Below are 25,882 nucleotides of genomic sequence, written 5' to 3'. Positions count from 1 at the left end.
CCCACTCTGGGCTCCTTTCCTCCTCCTCCTTTTTCAGAAATCATGGCCAAGGCAGCTGGTATCCCATGATGCACTGGACTCTGATAAAGTGATTCCCTTTAAGTATCCTATCAGTGTTACCCTTCCTTAGAATATTTGCTCTCCCCTCCCCCACCCACCACCAGTCCTCTCTACATTTTTTTATGTTGGTCAGTCTAGGCCAGAGAGGTTCTCTCAATGCCTGAGTGGATTTGAAATTTTATATCAGTTGCAGTCTGAACCTTTGTCTTTACCCTGGAATAGGTGTCATTCCTTTAGGACCTCAGAAGCTGCATTAGTTACATACCAAGTCTTTCCTGAGACCAAGTCTTTCCTGAGCCCGACTCTTTTTTTTTAAACTAAAGCTGTAATTTACTGAACGCTTACTATAGGCCTCATTTTCTTTTTATAACAGCTTTATTGAGATATAATTCACATACTGTACATATCACCCATTTAAAGTATACAGTTCATTGGTTTTTAGTATATTCACAGTTGTATAGTCATCAGCACAACTGATTTTAGAATACTTTCATCACCCCATAAAGAAATCCTGACCCATTAGCAGTCACTCCCTGTTTTCTTCCAACACCCCCCCAATCCCATCAGTCTCTTTCTCTATGATTTGCTTATTCTAGATATTTTATCTAAAAGTAATCATATAACATGTGATCCTTTGTGACTGGCTTCCTTCAATTATCATGTTTTTAAGGTTGATCCATGTTGTAACATGAATCAGTATTTCATTACTTCTTATGGCTGAATAATATTCCATTGTATGGATATATTATGACATGTTCATCGTGAATAAATGTGAGTGGACTTTAGGGTTGTTTCTTCTTTTTTTTTTTTAACTTTTATTGGAGTATAGTTGATTTACAATGTTGTGTTAGTTTCAGGTGTACAGCAAAGTGAATCAGTTATACATATATGTATATCCACTCGTTTTAGATTCTTTTCCCATGTAGCCCATTACAGAGTATTGAGTAGAGTTCCCTATGCTAGACAGTAGGTCCTTATTAGTGGGTGGTTTCTTCTTTTTGTCTATTGTGCATAATGCTGCTATGAACATTTGTTTACAAGTTTTTATGTGGATTTACATTTTACTTTCTCTTGGAAAGAAATACCTAGGATTGGAATTGCTGGGTGAGAATGTTTGCGTTTTAAAAGGGGATTCATCTGGAGTCACTGATGCTTACTCCAAAGGAATGAATGAATTCTAAAATGGTGGAAGCCCTGGCTCTGTGACACCTGGGTGGGGAAGAAACTCCTGGGCAGAGGAACCATTCAAGTTTGGTGACTGCCTGTTCCTTCCACTCATGAGACCTGCCTCAAGCTCAGCCCATAAATTCCTCCTCACTCCACTCCATCTCCCCCATTCATTGCAAGTTCTCACCTTCAGGAGCACTACAGCTGATGTCTCCAAGCCTGCCAGGAATTTGGGGAATCCTGGGCTCTGTGGGAGGATCTGGGTGAGGAGGCTTACCCAGTCACCAGGCTTTGGGCGCCAAAGTTTGCCCATATTTCTCCCGGGTGGGAGTAGCGGGGCGGTGTGTGCACGCAGATGGTTTTGGTTCCACACACGCGTGCTCAGAGCAGGTGGGACAGGTTTCCTCGCTTGCTGGTAATTGTGGTATGTGCCTCTTTGGGTCATGATGCAGAGTCTTGTGAAACACCTTTGTCTCCTAGGGGTGGGGATGTTTAGTTGAGGGAACAGGTATGCGCCAGGGAGGCTGTTGACCCAGATTTAAGCCTAGCCAGCAGGGGCAGGAAGAGGAGAAGAAAATACAGGGGAAAGAAGAGGAAATGGTCTTCTAGGGCCTGGAGGCAAAGAAGCAAAAATCACAAAACAAGGTAATCAGAGACTAGAGAGGGGAGAGGGTGCTGGGGACCTGGGAATTCCAGGCTGGCTGGGCACTAGGTGGGTTTCGTGAAGGGAGATTGGCTGAGCAAAAGGGTGTCTTTCTCAGAGTGGAGAGTTCAGGAGCCCACCTCCCTCTATGTACACACTCTATGTTCCAGGCCCTGGTGTTTCCCTGTGCTAGGGATCCAGGGAATGAGAAAGGCTGCCCCATTTAGGGTGCCACCCTAAATCCCTTTTTCTCATTTCACCTCCCAGTCATCCTGGTCAGCCCTCTGCATAGAGCTTGTCCAGCCCATGCCTCTGGGCGGGTAGCCAGATAAAAAGCAAATACCTGTTCTGTTGGCTAATCTGTGGGGAGGAGCAGGACTGATTCTTTGTGCCATCCCCAACAAAGCACCATCTCTGACCTAGAGAGCCCTGCAAAAGGCAGGACCAAGGGTACCTGAGATCTGTGAGCTGAGTGGGTTAGCAGTCTCAGCCAGGAGAGGGTCATCCCCCAACCACTGCATCCGGCCTCTTTGACTTTATTGGGGCTTTCCTCATCCTGACCTCTTGGGAACCATTGTTTCAAGGTGCTGGCTATTCCCATTTCTCAGAAGGGGAAAATTGAGGTGGCTGCTGCTGTAGCAGCTTGAGAGACCATGTACATTCCCGGTGGGAACAGGGAACAGGGTAGAGGGACAAAATGGTGGAAGAGTGGGTTGTAGGGAGAGGATAAATTAAGGATGCTGGTTTGCAGCTCAGGGGCAATCTTCCACTTCCCTTACTTCCTTCTCGGAGTCCCTTGATCCTCACCCGCCATCCAGTCCTCATGGCCCTCATAGCAGCCTGGGGAGTGGGAGCTGGGGAAACGTATTTTCCCATAGATCTTTCCCCTATTGACGTGAGCCAGTGATGTGAGAACCTCCGGGGCCTCCCTGATATATCTCCGTATCGCTCCTCCTCAGCGTCTTGATCTCTAAGCCCTCAGCTCTGTGTTGACCCCCCTCCCCACTCTGAGGCGTGAGTCACAGCTGCAGATTTGTTTGAACAGAGTGGAGAGGCTGCCTATAATTTGGAGTTGGCTGGGCTTCTCCCCAGGAATGTTTATGAGGTTAGAGACTGCTTACCTTGTGATTAGCTCTGCTCCTTTTTCCTTAGAGAAGATGGCTCCCCTTCCTATCTTGCCGTTCAGAGAGCACCCAGTGGGGACCACCCTGCTAGACATCTTGGGGTATTCCTAAAGCTCCCTGGAGCCTGCTCGCAGCCTCGGGGTCACTCCAGCCCCAGAAAAGGACCAATGGCACCAAGCAGAGAGGGGCCTGGGTTTTCCTTCTTGGCTATGGTTTGGGGTCGTGGGGTGAAGTCTGTGGCCTTACAGACCGGATCCTCTGGTCCTAGAGGATGAGGTGCCAGAGAGAACCCTAGATTTAGTCACAGGCTTCTTTTAGACAGTTTGTCTCACCTACTCTCCTCCCTTGCGGTCTTTCCAGAGCTCCTTGGGAAAGTTAATGCTGCCTTACTTTTGTGAAGTGATTTATGGTTTGCAAAGCACTTTCACACTGTTCCTACACATCTACCTACCCTGCCTAAAGTGTAGGCAAGGTAGGTATTATTACCCCCATTTTGTAGATGGAAAATTGCCCGGAGAAATAAAATGATTTGGTCAAGGATTAGTAGGTGGGATTTGCTCAGATCCCACCTCTAAGTTTAGTACTTTTTCTTTCCTTCTCTTTATTTTATATATTTTATTATAGGAATGTCACACAAATACATTTTTGTTGCAGAAGTTTAAATCACTATAGAAGTATATGGACTGAAAGTCCCTTGACTCCCTTGGCTTTCTCTAGCTTAGTGTATATGAATTCAGTGCTTTTCTGTTGTGCTTACTTTCAAGAATTGCCAACGTGGCATGGTGGGTAGGAGCACAGACTCTGGAGCCACAGGGCCTGGGTTTGAATCCTGGCTCTGCTCCTTACTAGTTATATGACCTTGGGCAAGATACTTAACTTCTGTGCCTCAGTTTTCTTGTCTATAAAATGGGAATTGATACCTACCATATAGTTGTGTCGTGAGGATTAAATGAGTTAATACATGTAAAGCACTTAGAACAGTGCCTAATAGGGCTCAGCATGTAGTAATTGCTTTATTTAGGAACTGGCAATTACCAATACTATGAACATATGTGTGTACTTAAATAAATAAGAAGTCACATTTTATGAATGAATTTGTGACTTGCTTTTTTTTCACTTAATATGTCTTGGAGGTCTTTTCCTGTCAATTTATAGAGGTTTATTTATCAGCAGTGTAGTATTTCATGGTGTGGATGTTACCATACTTGACTCACACACTCACTTACTCAAGAATATTTATGCTGTTTCCACATCTTTAACTATTGTAAAGAGTATTACAGTCAACAGTTTTACACACATCTCTTTGGGCAATGTGCATGGATTTTCATAGGCCATATTCGTAAAAGTTGAATTACTCAAAGGGTTTATAAAATATGCAAACTCTTTATTAATATCACCAAATTAGTTTCTAAAAATACTTTTATAATCTCCAACGATATACATGGGAGATTAGTCTTTTTCCCTGCATCCTCACCAACCCTAGGTATTATCAGTATCTTTAAAATTTGCCAGTCACTTGATCTAAAAATGATATTTCTCGACTTCCCTGGTGGTCCAGTGGTTAAGAATTTGCCTTCCAACGCAGGGAGCCGGGGTTCGATCCCTGGTTGGGGAACTAAGATCCCACATGCTGCTTAACTAAGCCGGTGCGCCACAACTACTGAGCCTGCATGCCACAATTAGAGAGCCTGAGCACTGCAACTATTGAGCCTGCGTGCTCTAGAGCCTGAGCGCCTCAACAAAGAGCCTGCATGCTGCAACGAAGATCCCGCATGCTGCAACTATGACCCCATGCAGCCAAATAAATAAATATTTAAAAAAATAAAAATAAAAATGATATTTCTGTAGGATTCACATGAAGTAACTCACTCGCTTTACTGAAAAGCAAGAAAGGATTCTTGTGTATATGTCAAGTTTTTTCTTTTTCTTTTTTTTTTTTTTTGGCCACACCGTGTGGCCTGTGGGGTCTTAGTTCCCTGATGACCAGGGATCGAACTGTGCCATGCGCCCTGCAGTGGAAGTACGGAGTCTTAAACCACTGGACCACCAGGGAAGTCCCTATATGGGAAGTTTTAAAGCAAAGCAATAAAATGGTCCTGGTGTACTGAACAACCAGGTTAAGAAACAGAACATTACCCATACTTTTGAAGCCCCCTGGGGTCCTTTCTGGATCATAACCCCTCTGCTTCCTCCATAGAATTTGTGAATTTTGTGTTTATTTTCTTGCTTTTTATTATGCTTTTACTGCATGCTCAAGTGATATCTTGCTTAGTTTGACATGTTTTGAACTTTGTATACATGGTATCTATATTCTACTGCTTACTTTTTTATATAACATTAATTTTGAGATTCCTTCATGTCAAAGCATGTAGCTGTAGTTCATTGTACTGATATGCCATATTGCATTCATCCGTTTACTTGTCAGTGCACCATTTGGGTTGTTTCCAGTGTTTTGCCGTTGCAAGCAGTGCTGCTGTGAGCATACTTCTATGTGTCTCATCTTACACTTTTTAAATCAGAATTGAATGAAATCCCCCCCAAATGATAACTCATTATTATTTTCATTTGCATTTCCTTGATTACTGGTAAGGTTGAGCATCTTTCATATATTTATTAGCCACTTATATTTCTTCTTAGTGTTGCCTTTCTTGGTCTTTGCTCTTTTTTTTTTTTTTTCTTGTTTTCCCCTTTTCATGTCTGCTTTTTTCCAGTATTCCCTACCGCCTCTCTAAACTGAGGAATCTAATGTTCTCAAAAGAAAGAGAATTGGGAAAATCCTGGACCACATTACCTGAAATTCACACAACATATATTCTTTGATATGCCCGCTCTAAGCAAGGCACTGTACTAAATAAGCCATCGAGGTCTTCAGAGAGCTTATGATTTTATTGGGGAGATGAATGAATAAGTAGTTATGAAGGAAGGGGACCAGTGTTACAGTGTAGGATAGGTAGGGTGCAGTGGTTGCAGGAGCAGGCTCTGACTAAGGAGTGCTAGGGTCGGACCCTTAGAGCTGAGCCTTCAAGGTTGACTGGGAATTCTCCAAGGAGGCAAGGGAGGGAAGCGTATTATCCCTGGAGGAGAAAACGACATGTACACTTGTGGGGAGGTGGGAGTGTGTATTGCATTGGAAAACTCATCAACAGAAATAGAAATTTGGATTTGGATGCCTTCCTGCAATTGGATCAGGAACGTTTGGGATAGCTAATGTAGGGTACAGGTGGGGTACTGGTGGGAGTCAAGACATTATGTGATATACACTGTGATAGGTCTGATCATGCAGGGACTTTAATGCTACAATAAGGCGTTTTAAATTTTTTTGTTTGCTTTTTTAAAAAAAGCATACATTTATGTGTGTTAAACAATAACATACATACATAAAAGTGCATATATCATATATGTACAGTCAAGTAATTTTCACAAACTGGATACATTTCTCTAACCATCACCCAGATCAAGAAGCAGATCATCAAGAAGCCCCCTCTTGTCCCCTTCTAGTCATTACCTACCCTCCACCCTCAAGGGTAACCACTGTCCTGACTTCTGAAGCATGTATTAGTTTTGCTTGCTTTTATACTTTTTATATAAGTGGAATCATATAGTATACTTTTGTGTGTGACTTCTGTTGCTTAACATTTCTGTAAAGTTCATCCATGTTGCATGTTCACTCTTTTTCATTGTTGTGCAGTGTTCTGTTGTATGACTGTATCACAGTTTATCCATTCTACTCCAAAAACATTTGGGTAATTTCTAGCTTTTGGCTATTGTGAAAAATGCTGCTATGAACATTCTAGTATATGTTTTTTATGGGGAAAGTATGTATGCATTTCTGTTGAGTAGATAACCAGGTGTGGAATTGCTGTGTTATAAGGTACGCATGTGTTCATCTTTGGTAGATACTTCCAAAGTGATTGTGATAATGAGCAAACCCACCATCCATTCTGATTTTTCCACAGCCCCGGAAACTTGGTATTTTTTTTTTTTTCATTTTAGTCATTCTGATGAGTAGTTTGTGGTTTCGCCTTATGGTTTTAGTTTCTAGTTCTTTGATGATGATGACTAATAAGGTGGAACCCTTTTCATATGTTTATTGGACATTTGGATATCCTCTTATGTAATGTATCTATTGAAGTCTTTTACCCATTTTTCTGTTGGGCACCACTCTGTCTCCCTCTCATGTTCCCTCCCTCCCCACTTTCTTTCTTTAATTATACTTTTTATTTTGAAATAATTTTAGATTTACAGAAAAGTTGCAAAGATAATACTCATATACTCTTCACCCAATTTCCCCCAATGTTAGCATCTTAATAACCATGGTGCATTTGTCATAACTAAGACATTAATGTTGATACAATACTATTAACTAAATTATAGAATTTATTTGGATTTCACCAGCTTTTCCACTAATGTCCTTTTTCTGATCCAGGATTCAGTCCAGGATACCACATTGTTTTTTTGTCTTTTTGTTTTGTAGGAATTCTTAATGTATTCTGAATATCCTTTGTCAGATAGTCATAGAGTGAATATCTTCTACTCTGTGGGTTGTCATACTCTCTTAGTGGTGTCTTTTGATGAACAAAAGTTCAGAATTTTAATATAGTCCAATGTATCAATTTTTTATGGGGAGGATTTTTTTTGTGCTGTGGTTAAGAAAAATTTTGCCTTTCCAAGGCCATGAAGGTGTTCTCCTATAAAACCTTTACTGGGGCTTCCCTGGTGGCGCAGTGGTTGAGAGTCCACCTGCTGATGCAGGGGACGCGGGTTCGTGCCCTGGTCCGGGAAGATCCCACATGCTGCGGAGCGGCTGGGCCCGTGAGCCATGGCCGTTGAGCCTGTGCGTCCGGAGCCTGTGCTCCACAACGGGAGAGGCCACAACAGTGAGAGGCCCGCATACCGCGGAAAAAAAAAAAAAAAAAACACCTTTATTGTTCTGCTTTTCACATGTACATCTACAATCCACTTGGAATTAATGTTTGTATATAGTGTGAAGTAGGAGTTAATATGCATCTTTTCCCATGACAAGGCATATTACTTTAACCTATAAGCATATGGAATATGCTTATGGAAAATATTTTAAAGAGGAGCATTATGTCAAATTTGAGGAACTGGCATTTTTTATGTCTATTAGTCACTGTGTATTAGTCACTGTGTTCTCACTGTGTATTAGTCACTGTGTTCTCACTTAAATGTTATACTATCCATCTTACCTAATACTAAACTAAGGCTGAGGGAGAATAAAATTAATACACACAACAAATGAAAGCTGGAGCCAGTGCTTGAGCCAAGGTCTAACTGTTCCAAATGCTATTCTTTTTCTGCAAAGAAGAGAGAAAATCAAGTTAGGCTTGAGGAGTAATGGACCAGGCAGTAAATCTGGTGGTGATCTAGGTACTGCTGTGTATCATGTCATTCTATCAAAATAAAATATATTTTCTAAAATAAAAAAGTAAATATATAAAAAATAAAATGCAAAAAGTTGGTAGGAACCTATACTGGGGTGGGGGTAGGCTGAATAAATTAGTCTGATCTATTCATGGAATACTAGTAGCCATTAAAAGCAAATTTTGAAGAATATTTATTTATTTTTAAAATGTTTATTATTTGGTTGTGCTGGGTCTTAGTTGTGGCAGGCAGGCTCATTAGATGTGGCACGTGGGCTCCTTATTTGTGGCCCAAGGGCTCCTTAGTTATGGTACGCAGGCTCCTTAGTTGTAGCATTCAAACACTTAGTTACAGCATACATGTGGGATCTAGTTCCCTGATGAGGGATTGAACCCAGGCCCCCTGCATTGGGAGTGCGGAGTCTTAACCACTGTGCCACCAGAGAAGTCCCTGAAGAATGTTTAATGTGATGGAAATTAATGATGAAATATTAAAGGGGGAAAAAAGCAAGTATATAACTGTATATAGTAGTATGCCTTTCAAAAATATACATAGAAAAATTATAAGGAATACACTAACATTTTAATAGTGGCTATTTTGGAGTAGTAGGATTATAATAATTATTTTTTTTAATAAATGTATTTATTTATTTTATTTATTTTTTGCTGCATTGTGTTCGTTGCTGTGTGCAGGCTTTCTCTAGTTGCGGTGAGCTGGGGCTACTCTGTTGAGGTGCATGGGCTTTAGGTGCATGGGTTTCAGTAGCTGTGGCTCGCGGGCTCAGTAGTTGTGGCTCACAGGGTCTAGGGTGCAGGCTCAGTAGTTGTGGCGCACGGGCTTAATTGCTCCACAGCCTGTGGGATCTTCCAGGACCAGGGATCGAACCCATGTCCCCTGTATTGGCAGGCGGATTCTTAACCACTGTGCCACCAGGGAAGTCCAGGATTGTAACTATTTTCATTATATTCTTTAATTTTTATCTCTGGAAGTATTACTTTTTTTTTTTTTTTTTTTGCGATATGCGGGCCTCTCACCAATGTGGCCTCTCCCGCTGTGGAGCACAGGCTCCGGACGCGCAGGCTCAGCGGCCATGGCTCACGGACCCAGCCGCTCCACGGCATGTGGGATCCTCCCGGACCGGGGCACGAACCCGCGTCCCCTGCATCGGCAGGCAGACTCTCAACCACTGCGCCACCAGGGAAGCCCTGGAAGTATTACTTTTTTAAAAAAAGACAGTTGTAGATTCACATGCAGTTAAAAGAAATAATAGAGATCTCTGTACCCTTTACTTAGCATTCCTCAGTGGTAACATATTGCAAAACCATAGTGCACTGTCACAATCAGGATAGTGACATAAATACAGTCAAGGGACAGAATATTTCCATCACCACAAAGATACTTCAGGTTGCCCTTTTAGAGTCACACCCACTTCCTTCTCATCTCCATCTTCTCCTAACTCCTGGCAACCCCTAATCTGTTCTCCATTTGTATAATTTTGTCATTTCAAGACTATTATCAATACATAAATGGAATCGTATAGTATGTAACCTTTTGTGATTGACTTCTTTCATTTAGCATAATTCTTTGGAAATTGTTGTTGCATGCATCAATCATTTGTTCCTTTTTATTGCTGAATGGTAAGCATTCCATGGTATGGCTGTACCACAGTTTGTTTAACCATTCACCTACTGAAGGGCATCTGGGTTGTTTCTAGTTTTGGGGTATTACAAATAAAGCTTCTATAAATATTAGTGTGCAAGTTTTTGTGTGAACATAAGTCTTCATTTCTTTTGGATAAATGCCCAGGAGTATAATTGCTGGGTCATATGGTAGTTGTATGTTTAGTTTTTAAAGAAATTGCAAACTATTTTTCAGAGTGGCTGTGTCACTTTGTATTTCCACAAGCAATGTGTGAGTGATCCAGTTTCTCTGCCTTCTTGCCAGCATTTGGTGTACTTTTTGTTTTAATCATTCTGATAGGTGTGTAGTGGTATCTCACTGTGGGTTTAATTTGCATTTCCCTAATGACTAATGATGCTGAACATTATTTTATATGCTTATTTGCCATGTGTATATCTTCTTCAGTGAAATATCTTTTCATGTCTTTTACCCATGTTCTAACAAAATGTTAGAGAGTAAAATCTCTGTATTCATGAGAGATGTTGGTTTGTAGTCTGTTTATTTGTTTTTTTCTTTTTAAAATTGTCTTTGTCTGGTCTTGGTGCCACACAATAAGAATAGATTGATGAAATGAATTTGTTCCCTCCTCTTATTTTCTGGATGAGATTATGTAGAAATAGAATTGGTGTTAATTTTTTAAATATTTGGTAGAATTCTCAGTGGAGCCATCTGGGCCCGGATAGTTCTTGAGAATATTTTTTTTTGGCCTCGCCACGCACTTGTGAGATCTCAGTTCCCCCACCAGGGATTGAACCTGGGCCACAGCAGTGAAAGCCTGGAATCCTAACCCTTAGGTCACCAGGGAACTCCCGAAAAGTTTTAAATTACGACTTTAATTTCCTTAATAGTTATAAGGCTATTCATATTACCTATGTCATATTAGCTGAGCTGTGGTAGTTTGTATTTTTTGAAGAATTGATTCATTTTGTCTAAATTGTCAAATTTATGTTCATAGAGTTTTTCATAGTATTACCTTATACTTTCAATATGTGCAGGATCTGTAGAAATATCCTATTTCATTCCTGATATTGGTATTTATGTCTCTCTCTTTTATTCTTTGTCAGTCTTGCTAGAGGTTATGATTTGCATCGATCTTTTCAAAGAACTGCTCTTTGTTTCATTGGTTTTTCTCTATTGTTGTTCTGTGTTAAATTTTATTTATTTATGCACTTATCTTTATTAATTCCTTCCTCCTGATTGCTTTGAGTTTGGTTCTTTTTCTAAATTCTTGTAGTGAGAGCTTAAATTATCTGATATTAATACAGCACTCCTGCATTCCTTTGATTAATATTTGCATGATATATCTTTTCCCATTCTTTTACTTCAACCAGCCTATATTTTTATATTTAAAGTATGTTTCTTATAGACAGCATATAATGAGTCATGTTTTTTTTTTAATCCATTCTGCCAATCTGTTTTTTATTTTTATTTTATTTATTTATTTATTTTGGCCGTGGCCACGTGGCTTGCGGGATCTTAGTTCCCCAACCAGGGATTGAATCCAGGCCCCCTGCAGTGCAAGCGTGGAGTCCTAACCACTGGACTGCCAGGGAACTCCAGCCAATCTGGTTTTTTTTGTTTTTGTTTTTGTTTTTGTTTTTGTTTTTGCGGTACATGGGCCTCTCACAGCTGCGGCCTCTCCCATTGCGGAGCACAGGCTCCGGACACGCAGGCTCAGCGGCCATGGACCACGGGCCCAGCCTCTCCGTGGCATGTGGGATCTTCCCGGACTGGGGCACGAACCCGCGTCCCCTGCATCGGCAGGTGGACTCTCAACCACTGTGCCACCAGGGAAGCCCTCCAGCATTTATTGTTTGTAGATTTTTTGGTGATGGCCATTCTGACTGGTGTGAGGTGATACCTCACTGTGGTTTTGATTTGCATTCCTCTAATGATTAGTGATGTTGAGCATTCTTTCATGTGTTTGTTGGCAATCTGTGTATCTTCTTTGGAGAAATCTCTATTTAGGTCTCCTGCCCATTTTTGGATTGGGTTGTTTGTTTCTTTGATATTGAGCTGCATGAGCTGCTTGTAAATTTTGGAGATTAATCCTTTGTCAGTTGCTTCATTTGCAAATATTTTCTCCCATTCTGAGGGCTGTCTTTTCGTCTTGTTTATGATTTCTTTTGCTGTGCAAAAGCTTTTAAGTTTCATTAGGTCCCATTTGTTTATTTTTGTTTTTATTTCCACTTCTCTCAGAGGTGGGTCAAAAAGGATCTTGCTGTGATTTATAATGTCATAGAGTGTTCTGCCTATGTTTTCCTCTAAGAGTTTTATAGTGTCTGGCCTTACATTTAGGTCTTTAATCCATTTTGAGTTTATTTTTGTGTATGTTGTTAGGGAGTATTCTAATTTTCCCATCACCGCTTATTGAAGAGGCTGTCTTTTCTCCATTGTATATTCTTGCCTCCTTTCTCAAAAATAAGGTGACCATATGTGCATGTGTTTATCTCTGGGCTTTCTATCCTGTTCCATTGATCTATATTTTGTTTTTGCACCAGCACCATACCATATTGATTACTGTAGCTTTGTAGTATAGTCTGAAGTCAGGGAGCCTGATTCATCTGGCTCCGTTTTTCTTTTGCAAGATTGCTTTGGCTATTTGGAGTCTTTTGTGTTTCCATACAAATCGTGAAGTTTTTTGTTCTAGTTCTGTGAAAAATGCCATTGGTAGTTTGATAGGGATTGCATTGAATCTGTAGATTGCTTTGGGTAGTATAGTCCTTGTAAAGAACATTTAAGGCAAAGGAAATGATGAGAGCACTGTTACAGAAGTGGGAGGACATGGGACGTATTGGACCAGGGGCAATGAAGAGCAGTAGCAGGAAATGTGAGTTGACTCAGACTGTGGAGAGCCTTAAATGCCACACTAAGGGTCTGGCTTTTATTTGGTAGGAATTAAGTGTTTTTGTAAAACTAGCTACATTGCCAGGATTGGGAAGGCTTAAGGGCCATGTGGAAGTGTCTTCCATTTTTCTTAAATTTGGGTTCATTCCGAGAAGTGGGAGGAGGCTAATATTTGAGTACCTCCTTCTTATGTGGCAGAGAACAACCTCCATGCATTTTCAGTTAATCTTCAACCAAAAGCCCTCAGTTGGATGGTATTCCCATTTTATAGCGAGAACACTGAGAGTTAAGTAGCTGACTACAGAGACTGATTACTTCTCCACCAATTCACTCTTTCTTGTGTAGGAAGGGCTATTGTCTACCCAGAAAAGCTTCTCCCAACTCTCTGGGCAGAGTCCATTCTTTCTTCTTTCTTTCTTTCCAGCAGACATGTGGAAGGTTAGGAGGGTTCCTTAAAATGTGTTAAGAGTAAGATGGCATTTATACTTCTGGACCTTATGGCAGGGTATGACCAGATGACCTCAAGGTCACTTTCATCTTGGCTAGTTCAGCACCCATCTTCCCGTCGTTGGATGGGAGAGGCATATACTCTTCTTTTATGCTGCCATAATATCAAGGCTGGAAGGAGGCTTAGAGATACTTATTCCAACCGTTATTTTTCCAGTGAGATCCAGAGGCCCAGAGTGGCTAAGCCTCTTGTCCACCTGTACACATAACATGGGTTATTGGCAGGATTCGGTCCACTCTGCCTTGCTGATTCTCTCTCAATGTTATTATCTCTCCAAATCTCCAGCCCCCCACTTTTCCCTCTTATTGCATGCTTTCCCTCTCGGGTTTTCTATCTTGCTCACAATGTGTGTGTTTTTTTTTTTTTTTAACATCTTTATTGGGGTATAATTGCTTTACAATGGTGTGTTAGTTTCTGCTTTATAACAAAGTGAATCAGTTATACATATACATGTGTTCCCATATGTCTTCCCTCTTGCGTCTCCCTCCCTCCCACCCTCCCCACAATGTGTTTTTTAAAACTTCTTTGAGTTATGAAAGAACATCTGCTTTTCCCTTTGAAGTTAGGCTGATCTATTGTATTGCCTGTTTTCATTTGGATAATTTCTGTGTGGCTTATAGAAATAGGGGTTTGGATTCATGTACCTTCCTATGGTTTGGTTCTGGAAGGATATCTTAGTCTTATATATCAATAACTACCTGGTTGGCTGTCAGGTGCAGAAATTCTGGATTGGGGATGACCAATCCAGGGATGCTGTCTTCAGGGTTGGGGAAAGGAGAGTGCATGCAATGTGCTTCCTGTAATCCAAGGACCAGGGTAGCCCCTCTGCAACTACACAGAGCAGTGTGCTGTGTAGTCTCTGTGCATTGTAAAGAGCACTGTCAAAGTCCCCGGAGACATCCTTATCACCTAAGAGTGAACTGATCTTGGATGAGCTGATGTCACCTCCCCGGACCTCAGCTTTTCTTGCCTGTAAAATGCTGATAATAAGGCCCACTCCACAGGGCTGGCAAAAGTGCATGTGTACTGGTAGTAGACTATAAAGGTAAGAGGTTATTGTTGCTGTCATTGTCATTATTAGGGCAGCGTGGACATTCTCAGGCTGACTCTCCAGGGTGAACTGACAGGAGATGAACTTGAACGCATAGCCCAGAAGGTATTGAGGTTTCTGGTGGGGCAAGGCCTCCTCCCCTGCGCCAGTTCTCCTACCTTGCTGCCGACTCCTCGTCCCAGTGCTGGCTGGAGCCATCTCCTCTGCTGCCCGGGAGCATCTCCTTTCAGACACCCCCGTCTGACCTCAGCATTGTGCACTGCTTTGGGGGATAGAGAGACCCCTATTAAAATTAAAACTAACCTGCAATTTCAACTAATTCTCCCCGTCCTGTGTTCTTGTTGCTGCTGTGTTCATCCTGTGGCTTCTGGTAGAGGTTCTGAAATGAATTTTTGGAGGGGAAAATCGGACTAACCCTTCAAGTCTTTTGAGGAGCAGTTCTTCTACATTGGTTGAGGGGCAGAAGTTCTGTGCTTGTCGTATGGTTTCTGAGCCACTTTTCTCTCTCTCTCCGGTAGGCCGGCAGGAAGACCTATGCCATGGTGTCCGGCCGCTCATCTGGTCATTCTCTGGCCTCAGAACTGGTGGAGTCCACCGATGGACATGAAGAGATCATTAAGGTAAGCTTAGTTCACCTCCACTGTTTCTCCCTCCTCTCTTTCTTCCTATAGACATGGGAGAGGGAACGGCTGACTTCGTCAAAGGGACCTTGTGGCTTGACTAGGAAGAACCAGACCTGCAATGCTAGCTCCTGGCCATCTCCTGGAAGGATCTTAATCAACACCAGGAGACCACAGTCAGTCTGTAGTGACTTTGGTGCGACCCGGCCCCGGGCATGGGGATGGATGGGATGACCTTTCTAGGTGCTTATCCACTGTCCATGTTTAGCTGCTGGAAGTTGTGGAGACCGGTGGGAAGTGTGTTTATGGAACTTATTTTTAAAAATTAAAACAATTTTTGTTATTTCTTTTTTAAAAACAGCTTTTTGAGGTGTACTTCACATACCATACAATTGACTTGGTTAAAGTGTACAATTCAGTGGTTTTTAGTATATTCACAGAGTTGTGCAACCACCACCACTACTAATTTCAGAACATTTTCAGTCACTCCTTCTAGCTCCTGGCAATCACCAATCTACCTTCTGTCTCTATGGATTTGCCCCTTCTAGACATCTCATATACACAGAATCACACAACATGTGGCCTTTTGTGTCTGGCTTCTTTCACTTAGCACAGTATTTTCAGGGTTCAGCCACGTTGTAACATACATCAGTACTCACTGCTTTTAACGGCTGAATCATGTTCCCTTGAATGAATATACCACATTTTGTTACCCATTCATCAGTTGACGGACATTTGGGTTGTTTCCACTATCTTTTATGAATAATGCTGCTCTGAATATTCATGTACAGGTTTTTGGGTGAACATATGTTTTCAGTTCTCTTGGTATATACCTAGCAGTAGTGAAATTGCTAGCTCATATGGTAATTCTATATTTATATTTAATCTTTTGAGAAACTACCAGACTTTTTCCCAAAGCATCTGCTCCATTTTATATTCCCATCAGTGATGTATGAGGGTTCCAGTTTCTGTACATCCTCATTAACACTTGTTATTGTTCATCTTTTTGATTATATCCATCCTAGTGGATGTGAAGTGATATCTTGTGGTTTTAATTTGCATTTCCCTGATGACATCTTTTCTTATGCTTATTGCCCATTTGTATATCTCCTTTGGAGAAATATTTATGCAAATCCTTTGCTCGTTTAAAAATTCAATTGTGTTTTAATTGTTAAGATTTAAGGGTTCTTTCATATATTCTGGATAATAGACCCTTATCAGATATATGATTTCGAAAAAAATCTTTAATTTTTTCCCATTCTGTGGGTTTTTCTTCTGTTTTTACTTTTTCTTTCTTCTTCTTTTTTTTTTTAAATATTTATTTATTTATTTGGTTGCACCAGGTCTTAGCTGTGGCAGGCAGGCTCCTTAGTAGTGGCTCACCGGCTCCTTAGTTGTGGCATGCAGACTCTTAGTTGTGACATGCCTGTGGGATCTAGTTCCCTGACCAGGGGTCGAACACAGGCTCCCTACACTGGGAGCGTGGAGTTTTAACCACTGCACCACCAGGGCAGTCCCCTGCTTGCCCCACCTTTAATGGTAGTTTATAACATCTTTGTATCCATAAATGGGTGCTTAGTGTTCTAGTATACACATACCATAATTTCTTTAATCCTCCATTGTTGGACATTTTGTCTATTTCCATATTTTACAGCCATAAACAATATTTTGTTTTTTGTTTTTTTTTTAAATTTTTTTTTTTTTTTAAGCGTTACGCGGCCTCTCACTGCTGTGGCCTCTCCCGTTGCGGAGCACAGGCTCCGGACGCATAGGCTCAGCGGCCATGGCTCACGGGCCTAGCCGCTCCGCGGCATGTGGGATCCTCCCGGACCGGGGCACGAACCCACGTCCCCTGCATCGGCAGGCGGACTCTCAACCACTGCACCACCAGGGAAGCCCCATAAACAATATTTTGTCGAGCATATATGTTACTAATTTGTGAATGTGCTTTAAAATACAAGTGATAAAGAACTACTTTCTCAATTGTTAAAGATTCAAGCATGGTATACAGAGAAAAATGTGTAAATCCCCTTTTACAACCCCCTTTCCATGAATTTGCATATATGTACGGGAGTATTTATGCTAGTTTAGCTAAATTTATTTCATTAGGATGAATTTCCAGAAATAGATTTGATAGGTTAAAGAGTAAATATGGTTTATTTTAAATTTTTTATTTATATTTATTTTTGGCTGAGTTGGGTCTCAGTTGCTGCATGGGCTTTCTCTAGTTGCGGTAAGCAGGGGCTACTCTTCATTGCCATGTGCGGGCTTCTCATTGCGGTGGCTTCTCTTGTTGCGGAGCACGGTCTCTAGGCACGTGGGCTTCAGTAGTTATGGCACAGAGGCTCAGTAGTGTGGCTCACGAGCTCTAGAGTACAGGCTCAGTAGTTGTGGTGCACGGGCTTGGTTGCTCCGTGGCACGCGGGATCTTCCCAGACCAGGGATCGAACCCACGTCCCCTGCATTGGCAGGCGGATTCTTTACCACTGCACCACCAGGGAAGCCCCCAAAGAGTAAATATAGTTTTAAGTCTTCTGATCGGAATTACCAAATTGCCACCCAGAAAGGTGGTGACAATTTACCCTTCCACCAGCAGTGTATGAGGCTGCCTGTGTGGAGTTAATTTAACTGGAGTTTTCTTTTTATTGAAGTAGAGTTGATTTACAATGTTGTGTTACTTTCAGGTGTACAGCAAAGTGATTCACATTCTTTTTCCTTATAGGTTATTACAAAGTATTGAGTATAGTTCCCTGTGCTATACAGTAGGTCCTTGTTGGTTATTTATTTATGTATTTTGTCTGTGTTAGGTCTTTGTTGCTGTGTGCCAGCTTTTCTGTAGCTGCGGTGAGCAGGGGCTACTCCTCGTTCCGGTGTGCAGGCTTCTCACTGCAGTGGCTTCTCTTGTTGTGGAGCACGGGCTCTAGGCACTCAGGCCTCAGTAGTTGCTGCACATGGGCTCAGCAGTCGTGGCTCGCGGGCTCTAGAGCGCAGGCTCAGCAGTTGTGGCACACAGGCTTAGTTGCTCCGTGGCATGTGGGATCTTTCCCGACCAGGGGTCGAACTCATGTCCCCTGCATTGGCAGGAGAATTCCTAACCACTGAGCCACCAGGGAAGTCTTCTGTTTTATATAGTAGTATATATATGTTAATCCCAACCTCCTGATTTATCCCTCCCCCCCACTTCCCCTTTGCTAACCATAATTTTGTTTTCTATGGGTCTATTTCTGTTTTGTATATAAGTTCATTTGTATCATTTTATTTTTCTAAATTCCACATATAAGCAGTATCATATGATATTTGTCTTTCTTTGTCTGGCTTACTTCACTTAGTAAGATAATCTCTAGGTCCATCCATGTTGCTGCAAATGACATTATTTCATTCTTATGGCTGAGCAATATTGTATTTTGTGTGTGTGTGTGTGTGTGTGTGTGTGTGTGTGTATGTGTATATATATACACCACATCTTCTTTATCCATTCATCTGTCAATGGACATTTAGGTTGCTTCCATTGGAGGTCTCTTAATTAGTGTTGTTTTCCTTATTTCAGGTGTACTTGAAGGGGAAGTCAGGAGACAAGATGATCCATGAGAAGAATATTAACCAGCTGAAGAGTGAGGTCCAGTATATCCAGGAGGTGGGCACCCCTTCCCTTCGTGGAAATGACCTAGGTCATTTCTCTGAACCTCACATTTATTTGGCTCCCTTCTTTTGTAGGTTCTGATTTTCTCCCTTCTGCTCCCTTCGTATCTCCAAAGCACCATGCCCCCTCATGTGTAAATATCATTTCTGACCCTTCCATTCATCAACCAATCCATTAATCAACAAATACTTATTAAGCACCATGCACCTAGCACTGTCCCCCCAGTCATCCTACCTAAAATTGCCAGCCTTGCTTCCTTACTTTTCTTTTTTCTTTTAACATATTTATTTATTTATCTTTTGTTTATTTTTTTGGCTATGTAGGGTCTTAGTTGCGACACACGGGACCCTCGTTGTGACACGTGGGATCTTTCGTTGCGGCGCGTGGGCTTCTCTCTAGTTGTGGCATGCAGGTTTTCTCTTCTCTAGTTGTGGCGCGTGGGCTCCAGAGCATGTGGGCTCTGCAGTTTGCGCCACGCAGGCTCTCCAGTTGAGGTGCATGGGCCCTGCAGCGTGTGGGATCCTAGTTCCCCAACAAGGGATCAAACCTGTGTCCCCTGCATTGGAAGGTGGATTCTTTACCACTGGACCACCGGGGAAGTCCCCTCCCCACTTTTCTTAACCCTCACTCTGGCTCATGTTTCTCCTTGGCACTTGTCACCATGACATATTACATGTTTTACTTATTTGTCTTTTGGGTTGTGTGTCTCCACAACTAAAATGTTAGGTACACCAGGGCATGGTTTTTATTATCTTGTTGCTTGTATAGGAGGGACTGCGTTGCAGCCCCACTTGACTAGAATCTCTCCTTTCCCAGCCAGTACTTAGAACAGTACCTGACTCGTAGGAGTATGGGTTGTGGATAGGCACAAAGGTGGGTGAGTTGGTGTGCTCTCTTTCCCAAAGCTAAAGCCTCTTGCCCTCTCCTCCCAGGCCAGGAACTGCCTGCAGAAGCTCCGGGAGGATATAAGTAGGAAACTCGACAGAAATCCAGGAGATTCTCTCCATCAACAGGAGATACAGGTAATAGGAAATGGTCCATGGTTGGGTCCCCACTGAGGAGGTGGGGTTGTACCATTTACCAGTCACCCAGTGGGTGCCGAATCTAATGCCACTGCCAGGAAAGGCGAGAATACAAGTGATGCTGGCTTCTCTGAGCACTCACAACATTGTTAGGGCTCTCCAACAGATGGACACTTGTATTCACACTAATCAGCCTACATACAAGCACACCTGTTCCTAAAACATGTGCAAAAATTGAATTTATATCAATACAATTATTAGGTTAATGGCAGGCCATCTTATATATAAGGATTCTGTGATCAATCTTCTTGTAGTACAAAGTCTTATAAAGAGACAATTAACCTATAAATCCAAACTTCTCATAAGCTGATCTTGCTTAATTTGGTGATGCTTGTGGTGTAAATTGGAAGTCTTGGTCCTTGTCTATTATTACTGTCTGTGTCTATAGCTATCTCTACCCTGGGACAGGAAGCTCCTCCAGGTTAGGGTTCACCCCCTGACCCTCGTCTCTGTGTCCCCACACCTCAGCCCAGGGTCTGGGATGCACAAGGTCATCAGTAAATGTTTGTTAGACCAAACTGATTGGAGAATCCCTCTTGGGGTGGATGATCTTGGGATCCTGTTTTTCAGTTCTTCAAAAATTTGAGGATAGAAATGTCCCCAGGAGAGCAGAACTATCTCTTCCATGACTTCACCCTCATCTTCCCTTAGATTCCAAACTGTGTCTCCTTCATTTGCTTTTGGTTTGGTTGCGGTGGTCCTTCTCCAGTAGATCCTGCCCTCGTTCTCCTAAGGGGAAGAGTGACCTAGCAGCTAGTGCCAGCAAAATTACCCTTCGTCTTGGGCATGTGCTAGGCTTGTGTGGTGGATTCTCCCTAATTCATTTTGCTTTGGCTGGAGGTAAGACTTTCACTGCCTGAGCTCACATCTGGCTGGTGGGAGGTGCTTTGTCTAGTGACTGAAGAACCTAATGTGTTCAGAGCCCGGAGGTCCAGGCACCTTGTTTACACAAAACGGCAGTCGTATGATGACTAATCAGGCTTTGTGTTGGAAAGAACTGCAGCAAATGCCGCTTCCCCTTTTGATTTATGTTGTGTCAGACCTTGTCAGGATCCCCGAGGGGCAAAGGAAACTCTTTGTTTATGGCAGACAGCAGCTTGTATTTCCTGGGCTGCGAGGAATGTGCCTGCACATTTTCCAGTCTGCTGAAAGGTTTTAGCCTGGGGTTTCTTTCCTCCTCCCAACAAGGCTAGATAGAGTATTCCCCCTCAAGGCTGCACATGTTTCTCCACTCCCTCTTTTCTCCATTTTCCCACAGAGCACTAGATGTCTTTTTTTCTTTTCTTTTCTCCCTTCCTTCCTTCCTTCTTTTTCTTCTTCTTCTTCCTCCCCCCTTCTCTCTCTCGCTCCTCTTTCTTTCTATCTAAGATTTGAACTCTTAGAAGAATAATGTTTCAAAAATATGATACTAAAAAAAACGATACAAATGAACTTATATACAAAACAGAAATAGACCCACAGACATAGAAAACAAACTATGGTTACCAAAGGGGAAAGCAGGGAGGAGGGATAAATTAGGAGTTTAGGATGAAAATATACACACTACTATATATAAAATAGATAACCAACAAGGACCTACTGTATAACACAGGGAACTATAATCAATATTTTTTAATAATCTATAAGGGAAAAGAATATGAAAAAGAATAGATATATATATGTATAACTGAGTCACTTTGCTGTACACCTGAAACTAACACAAGATTGTAAATCAACTATACTTCAATTAAAAAAAAAACAAGGAGGGCTTCCCTGGTGGCGCAGTGGTTGAGAATCCGCCTGCCAATGCAGGGGACACGGGTTCGAGCCCTGGTCTGGGAGGATCCCACATGCCGTGGAGCAACTAGGCCCGTGAGCCACAATTACTGAGCCTGCGCATCTGGAGCCTGTGCTCCGCAACAAGAGACGCCGCAATAGTGAGAGGCCCGCGCACTGCGATGAAGAGTGGCCCCCGCTTGCCACAACTAGAGAAAGCCCTCGCACAGAAATGAAGACCCAACACAGCCATAAATAAATAAATAAATAAAGCGAACTGTCAACAAGTAAAATTAATAAACACTATTTAAAAAAAAAAAAAAAAAGGAGAAGAATGTTTCAAAGTTGATTGCTTGGGACTGTTTTCACTACCAATTTTATTTTTCTTTGAATAGGTGGTGCTAGAAAAGCCAAATGGCTTTAGTCAAGGTCCCCTGACCCCACATAGCAGCCCACCCGAGGTAGGTAACAGGGAAAATAGTGGTAACTACTGCTTGGCCAAGAGGCAGGAAATAATCCTTCCTGATCCTTTTGTTTATTGCTTTCTCTGTCTCACTAAATATGAGAGTAATATTTACTTGCTGTAAAAATTCAAACAAAGGAGAAATATATAAAGCGTAAATTTTTCCTTCCCCAATCCCACTCCTTGAAAGTATTCAAGGTTAACAGATTGAAGTGGGTGGGTCCTTTTATTTATTTAATTTTTATTTTTTTGGCCTTGCTGCGTGGCTTGTGGGGTCTTAGTTCCCTGACCAGGGATCGAACCCACACCCTTGGCAGTGAAAGCGCAGAGTCCTAACTGGACCGCCAGGGAATTCCCGTGGGTGGGTCCATTTAGAGCAGTGCTTCTCAGCCTTCATTGCCCATTAGGATGGCCTTGGGAGCTTTAAAGGATGCGTGCCATCCCTAGAGACTGTAATTTAACTGGTCTGAAGTGTGGCCTACGCATCAGGACTTTTAAAAGCTCTTCATGTGATTCTAATATTTAGCCTATTAGTTCTAATATTCTAGTCTAAAGTTCTAGAGTGTTTTTCTATACACAGACAACCATATTTAAAAGCCATATGCATCTGTGTATATACACTAATATATACACATGCACCATATATACATACATGGATAAATGTCTGTATATAATATGCACATACTTTTCACAATTCCAGTTGTGATAAATACATTATTTCTTGCTTGCTTTTTTATTTTTTTAAGCTGAAAAGTATATATAGCCTTCTTTCCATATTTGTATGTGTAAATCTATCTCATTCTCTTGAATGACAAAGTATTTCCTTCCGTAGCTGTACTTTCTTTCCCCGCCCCAACTTTATTGAAGTATAATTGACAAATAAACATGGCTGTACTTTTTTTTTAAATGACATTTGTTATTATATATTTTGTGATTACATAATAATTTAAGACACACATATTGTAGAAAATTAGGGAAATTCAGAAACACAGGAAAGTTGAAAGAAGAAAAAAATATCAATTGTAATCTACCCAGAGAAAAACCAGTTTGATGAAATTTCCTTTGTTTTTCCTTCAGTGCAAATATATACTTATGATATTGAGATTAGACTGTATATAGCATTTCGTTGCATTTGTTTCTTTGCTTGGGCAGGTATATTTTTGGATTAGGTTTGTTTGGCTCTCAAGTGCAGAGCTGAATCAGACCTTCCCATCAGTTCAGGGCTCATTATCATCATTGGTCCCATAAAGACCTCTCACTGCTTTCACTTTTTTTTTTTTTGTCTCCCCCACCAAAAGGTACTCACTCTAACATATTCAATATATGATTTAAATATGCCCATTAAATATGATTTTTTTAATTAATTATTTATTTGTTTTTATTTTTGGCTGTGTTGGGTCTTCGTTGCTGCGTGCGGGCTTTCTCTAGTTGCGATGAGCAGGGGCTACTCTTCGTTGTGGTGCATGGGCTTCTCATTGCGGTGGCTTCTCTTGTTGTGGAGCACAGGCTCTAGGCACGTGGGCTTAGTAGTTGTGGCACGCAGGCTCAGTAGCTGTGGCGCACGGGCTTAGTTGCTCCGTGGCATGTGGGATCTTCCCGGGCCAGGGATTGAACCCGTGTCCCCTGCATTGGCAGGCGGATTCTTAACCACTCCACCACCAGGGAAGCCCGTTTTTAATTTTCATAATGGACTTGTGCTGTATTTCTGTTTTTTCCTTTTTTTATCCAACACCATGTTTTTAGGCTCTATCTATGTTGCTGTGTTAAAATCTGGTTTGTTGTCTCTAGCTCCTGCATGTAAAGTTTTATAACTCCCTTTTTTCTCTTCATACTGTATCATTAAATTTTTCCTTGTCATCAGAGAGTCTTACGAGAATGCCATTTGAAATAAACACATAACAGTTGTGCTCCAGGAGGAGCCTTTTCAAACGTTCTCACCTGCCCAGCAGCATAGGCGCAGACATAGGGGAACTGACCAGATAACTTACTGACGGCTGGATTTGGAATGTTGTGATTCTAGCCACTTACTTTAGATGTGCAGTTTGGATGTTTCCCTTCCCCGAATCACCATATTTGGCAAATATGCTGTTGGCAACAAGTTATAATAACACCTGGCACTATCTGTTCAGCCTTTCTTCTCACAGGCTCCAAGCCCTACCGGATATTATCTTAGTTTTGAGGCAGGCTGTAAGGCAGGGTGTGGTAAGGAGTCTTTTCCCTGCTTCCCAGATAGAGAAACAAGGCCCACAGGACTCAGTGATAACACAGCCACCCAGGGACCCTGTCCGCTCCTCCCAGCTGAGCTCTGTGCTCTGGTTTGAAGGTGCTGCTATTTCCCCGCTGTGCAAGACCGGGAGGGACTTTTCTGTCAGACTCAAGGGAGCTGGTAACTGAAGTGAGCAGAGATGGAGGCGAGAGCATACATGCCAGTTTGGGTGTGCCTGGGGGAGAGGCTCACAGTAACCTCAGTGAGACACCTTTTCCTCCATCGAATCAGATTCCTGGACTTATTGGGTGCTTTTGCCTTAAGCTGCCCATCTGTCAGTAACCCTTCATCTGCTGATCTTTGTGCTAAGTGCAGAGAACCACAAAAGACGTGCCTTTGGGACATGCCCCTCATGATGAATGTGGCACAGTCCCTGCCCTTGGGGAACTGTAGTCCAAAGCGAAACATGGTCCCTGCTCTCAGAGAGCTCTAGTCTGATGGAAGCAGGACAGACACATGAGAACGGCATAAACATACCTGTTCCTTAATCAGTTGATACATGTATAAAGATTACTACAGTGTGTCCTAAAATAATCAGGTGATTGGAAACTAGTTGAGTTCTTTAAGGTATGAGAGTGTTTTCATATGAATAACTCAGAACTCCTTAGTGCCTATGACTGACTAACTCTCCCCTTGTGCGATGTGAATTCTTTTGTGAGGGTGGTCTGAGCAAGATGGTCCAAACAAGTGTGCGTTGTCGGGGGGACCTTGTCTTACCAAGTCACAAACATAGTAACTTCACCTTCCCTTCCCTCCTCTGGCTGCAGGTGGACACCTATCTAGATGAAGATGTCGAGAGCTTGAGGAGGACCGTGCAGGACTTGCTTGTCAAGCTGCAGGAGGCTGAGCGGCAGCACCAGTCAGACCGTGTGGATTTTGAGGTGAGATTTGGGATCTGGGGAGAAGGTGCCCTAAGGGTTGGGCCACTGGATACAGGTGCAGATGAAGTCTTCCTGGCTGGAGTGCCATCAACTGGAAAGGCTAGGCTCTGCGGCCTGGAGCACTTCCTGTCTGCTTTGCCCTTTCCTGGATATTTATAGTTTTTGTTGCCTAAGGCTAGCTCTTGAGTCTCTGCTCTACTGGAGCAGAGTGGTGATGCTGGTCTGGGAGAGCAGGTACTTCAGAAGTCCTTTCTATAAGGACTGCTGGGCTCTAGGCACCATGCAGGCAAGGACTGTTGCTGTCCAGTTCACCACTGCATCCCCAGTGTCTGGGACAACACTTGGCATCAGGTGGGTGCCTCTTAAGTGTGGACAGGGTGAGTGGATGAATTGGTGTGGCCTTAGGAAGAACTGTGCCCATGGAGTCAGGGGACTTTAGATCAAGACTTGGCTTTACAACACAGAGCTCTGTGATCTTTTTTTTTGAAATTGAAGTATAGTTGATTTACAATGTTTTTAGGTGTACAGCAAAGTGATTCAGTTATATACACATATATATATTCTTTTTCAGATTCTTTTCCATTATAGGTTATTTCAAGGTATTGAATGTAGTTCCCTGGGCTATACAGTAGGTCCTTGCTGTTTATCTACAGTATATATAGTAGTAGTATCGGTTAATCCCAAATTCCCAATTTATCCCTACTCCTGCCCAG

The 25,882-nt window shown here is 42.2% G+C and overlaps 1 protein-coding gene across 4 annotated transcripts in view; it reads left to right on the top strand.

The window, feature by feature from the left end:
- TUFT1 (tuftelin 1) overlaps positions 1–25,882 on the top strand; it is a 50,765-nt gene that overhangs the window by 6,203 nt on the left and 18,680 nt on the right. The window contains exons 1-7 of one of the 4 annotated variants that reach the window (XM_004285213.4): positions 13,953–14,263; positions 14,493–14,567; positions 14,981–15,082; positions 18,630–18,716; positions 19,655–19,744; positions 21,955–22,020; positions 25,056–25,169. In XM_004285213.4, the coding sequence (XP_004285261.1) occupies positions 14,147–14,263; positions 14,493–14,567; positions 14,981–15,082; positions 18,630–18,716; positions 19,655–19,744; positions 21,955–22,020; positions 25,056–25,169 (651 nt within the window). In that variant the 5' untranslated portion in view covers positions 13,953–14,146. Of the gene's footprint in view, positions 1–13,952; positions 14,264–14,492; positions 14,568–14,980; positions 15,083–18,629; positions 18,717–19,654; positions 19,745–21,954; positions 22,021–25,055; positions 25,170–25,882 lie in introns of those variants that run through there. The other 3 variants (XM_004285214.4, XM_004285215.3, XM_033415511.2) reach the window with 3 other exon arrangements.

Source organism: Orcinus orca, chromosome 1 (genome assembly GCF_937001465.1).
Source record: "Orcinus orca chromosome 1, mOrcOrc1.1, whole genome shotgun sequence".
Taxonomy (NCBI): Eukaryota; Metazoa; Chordata; class Mammalia; order Artiodactyla; family Delphinidae; genus Orcinus; species Orcinus orca.
Note: the sequence above shows the minus strand (reverse complement) of the source record. Positions and strands in the feature narration are given on the sequence as shown.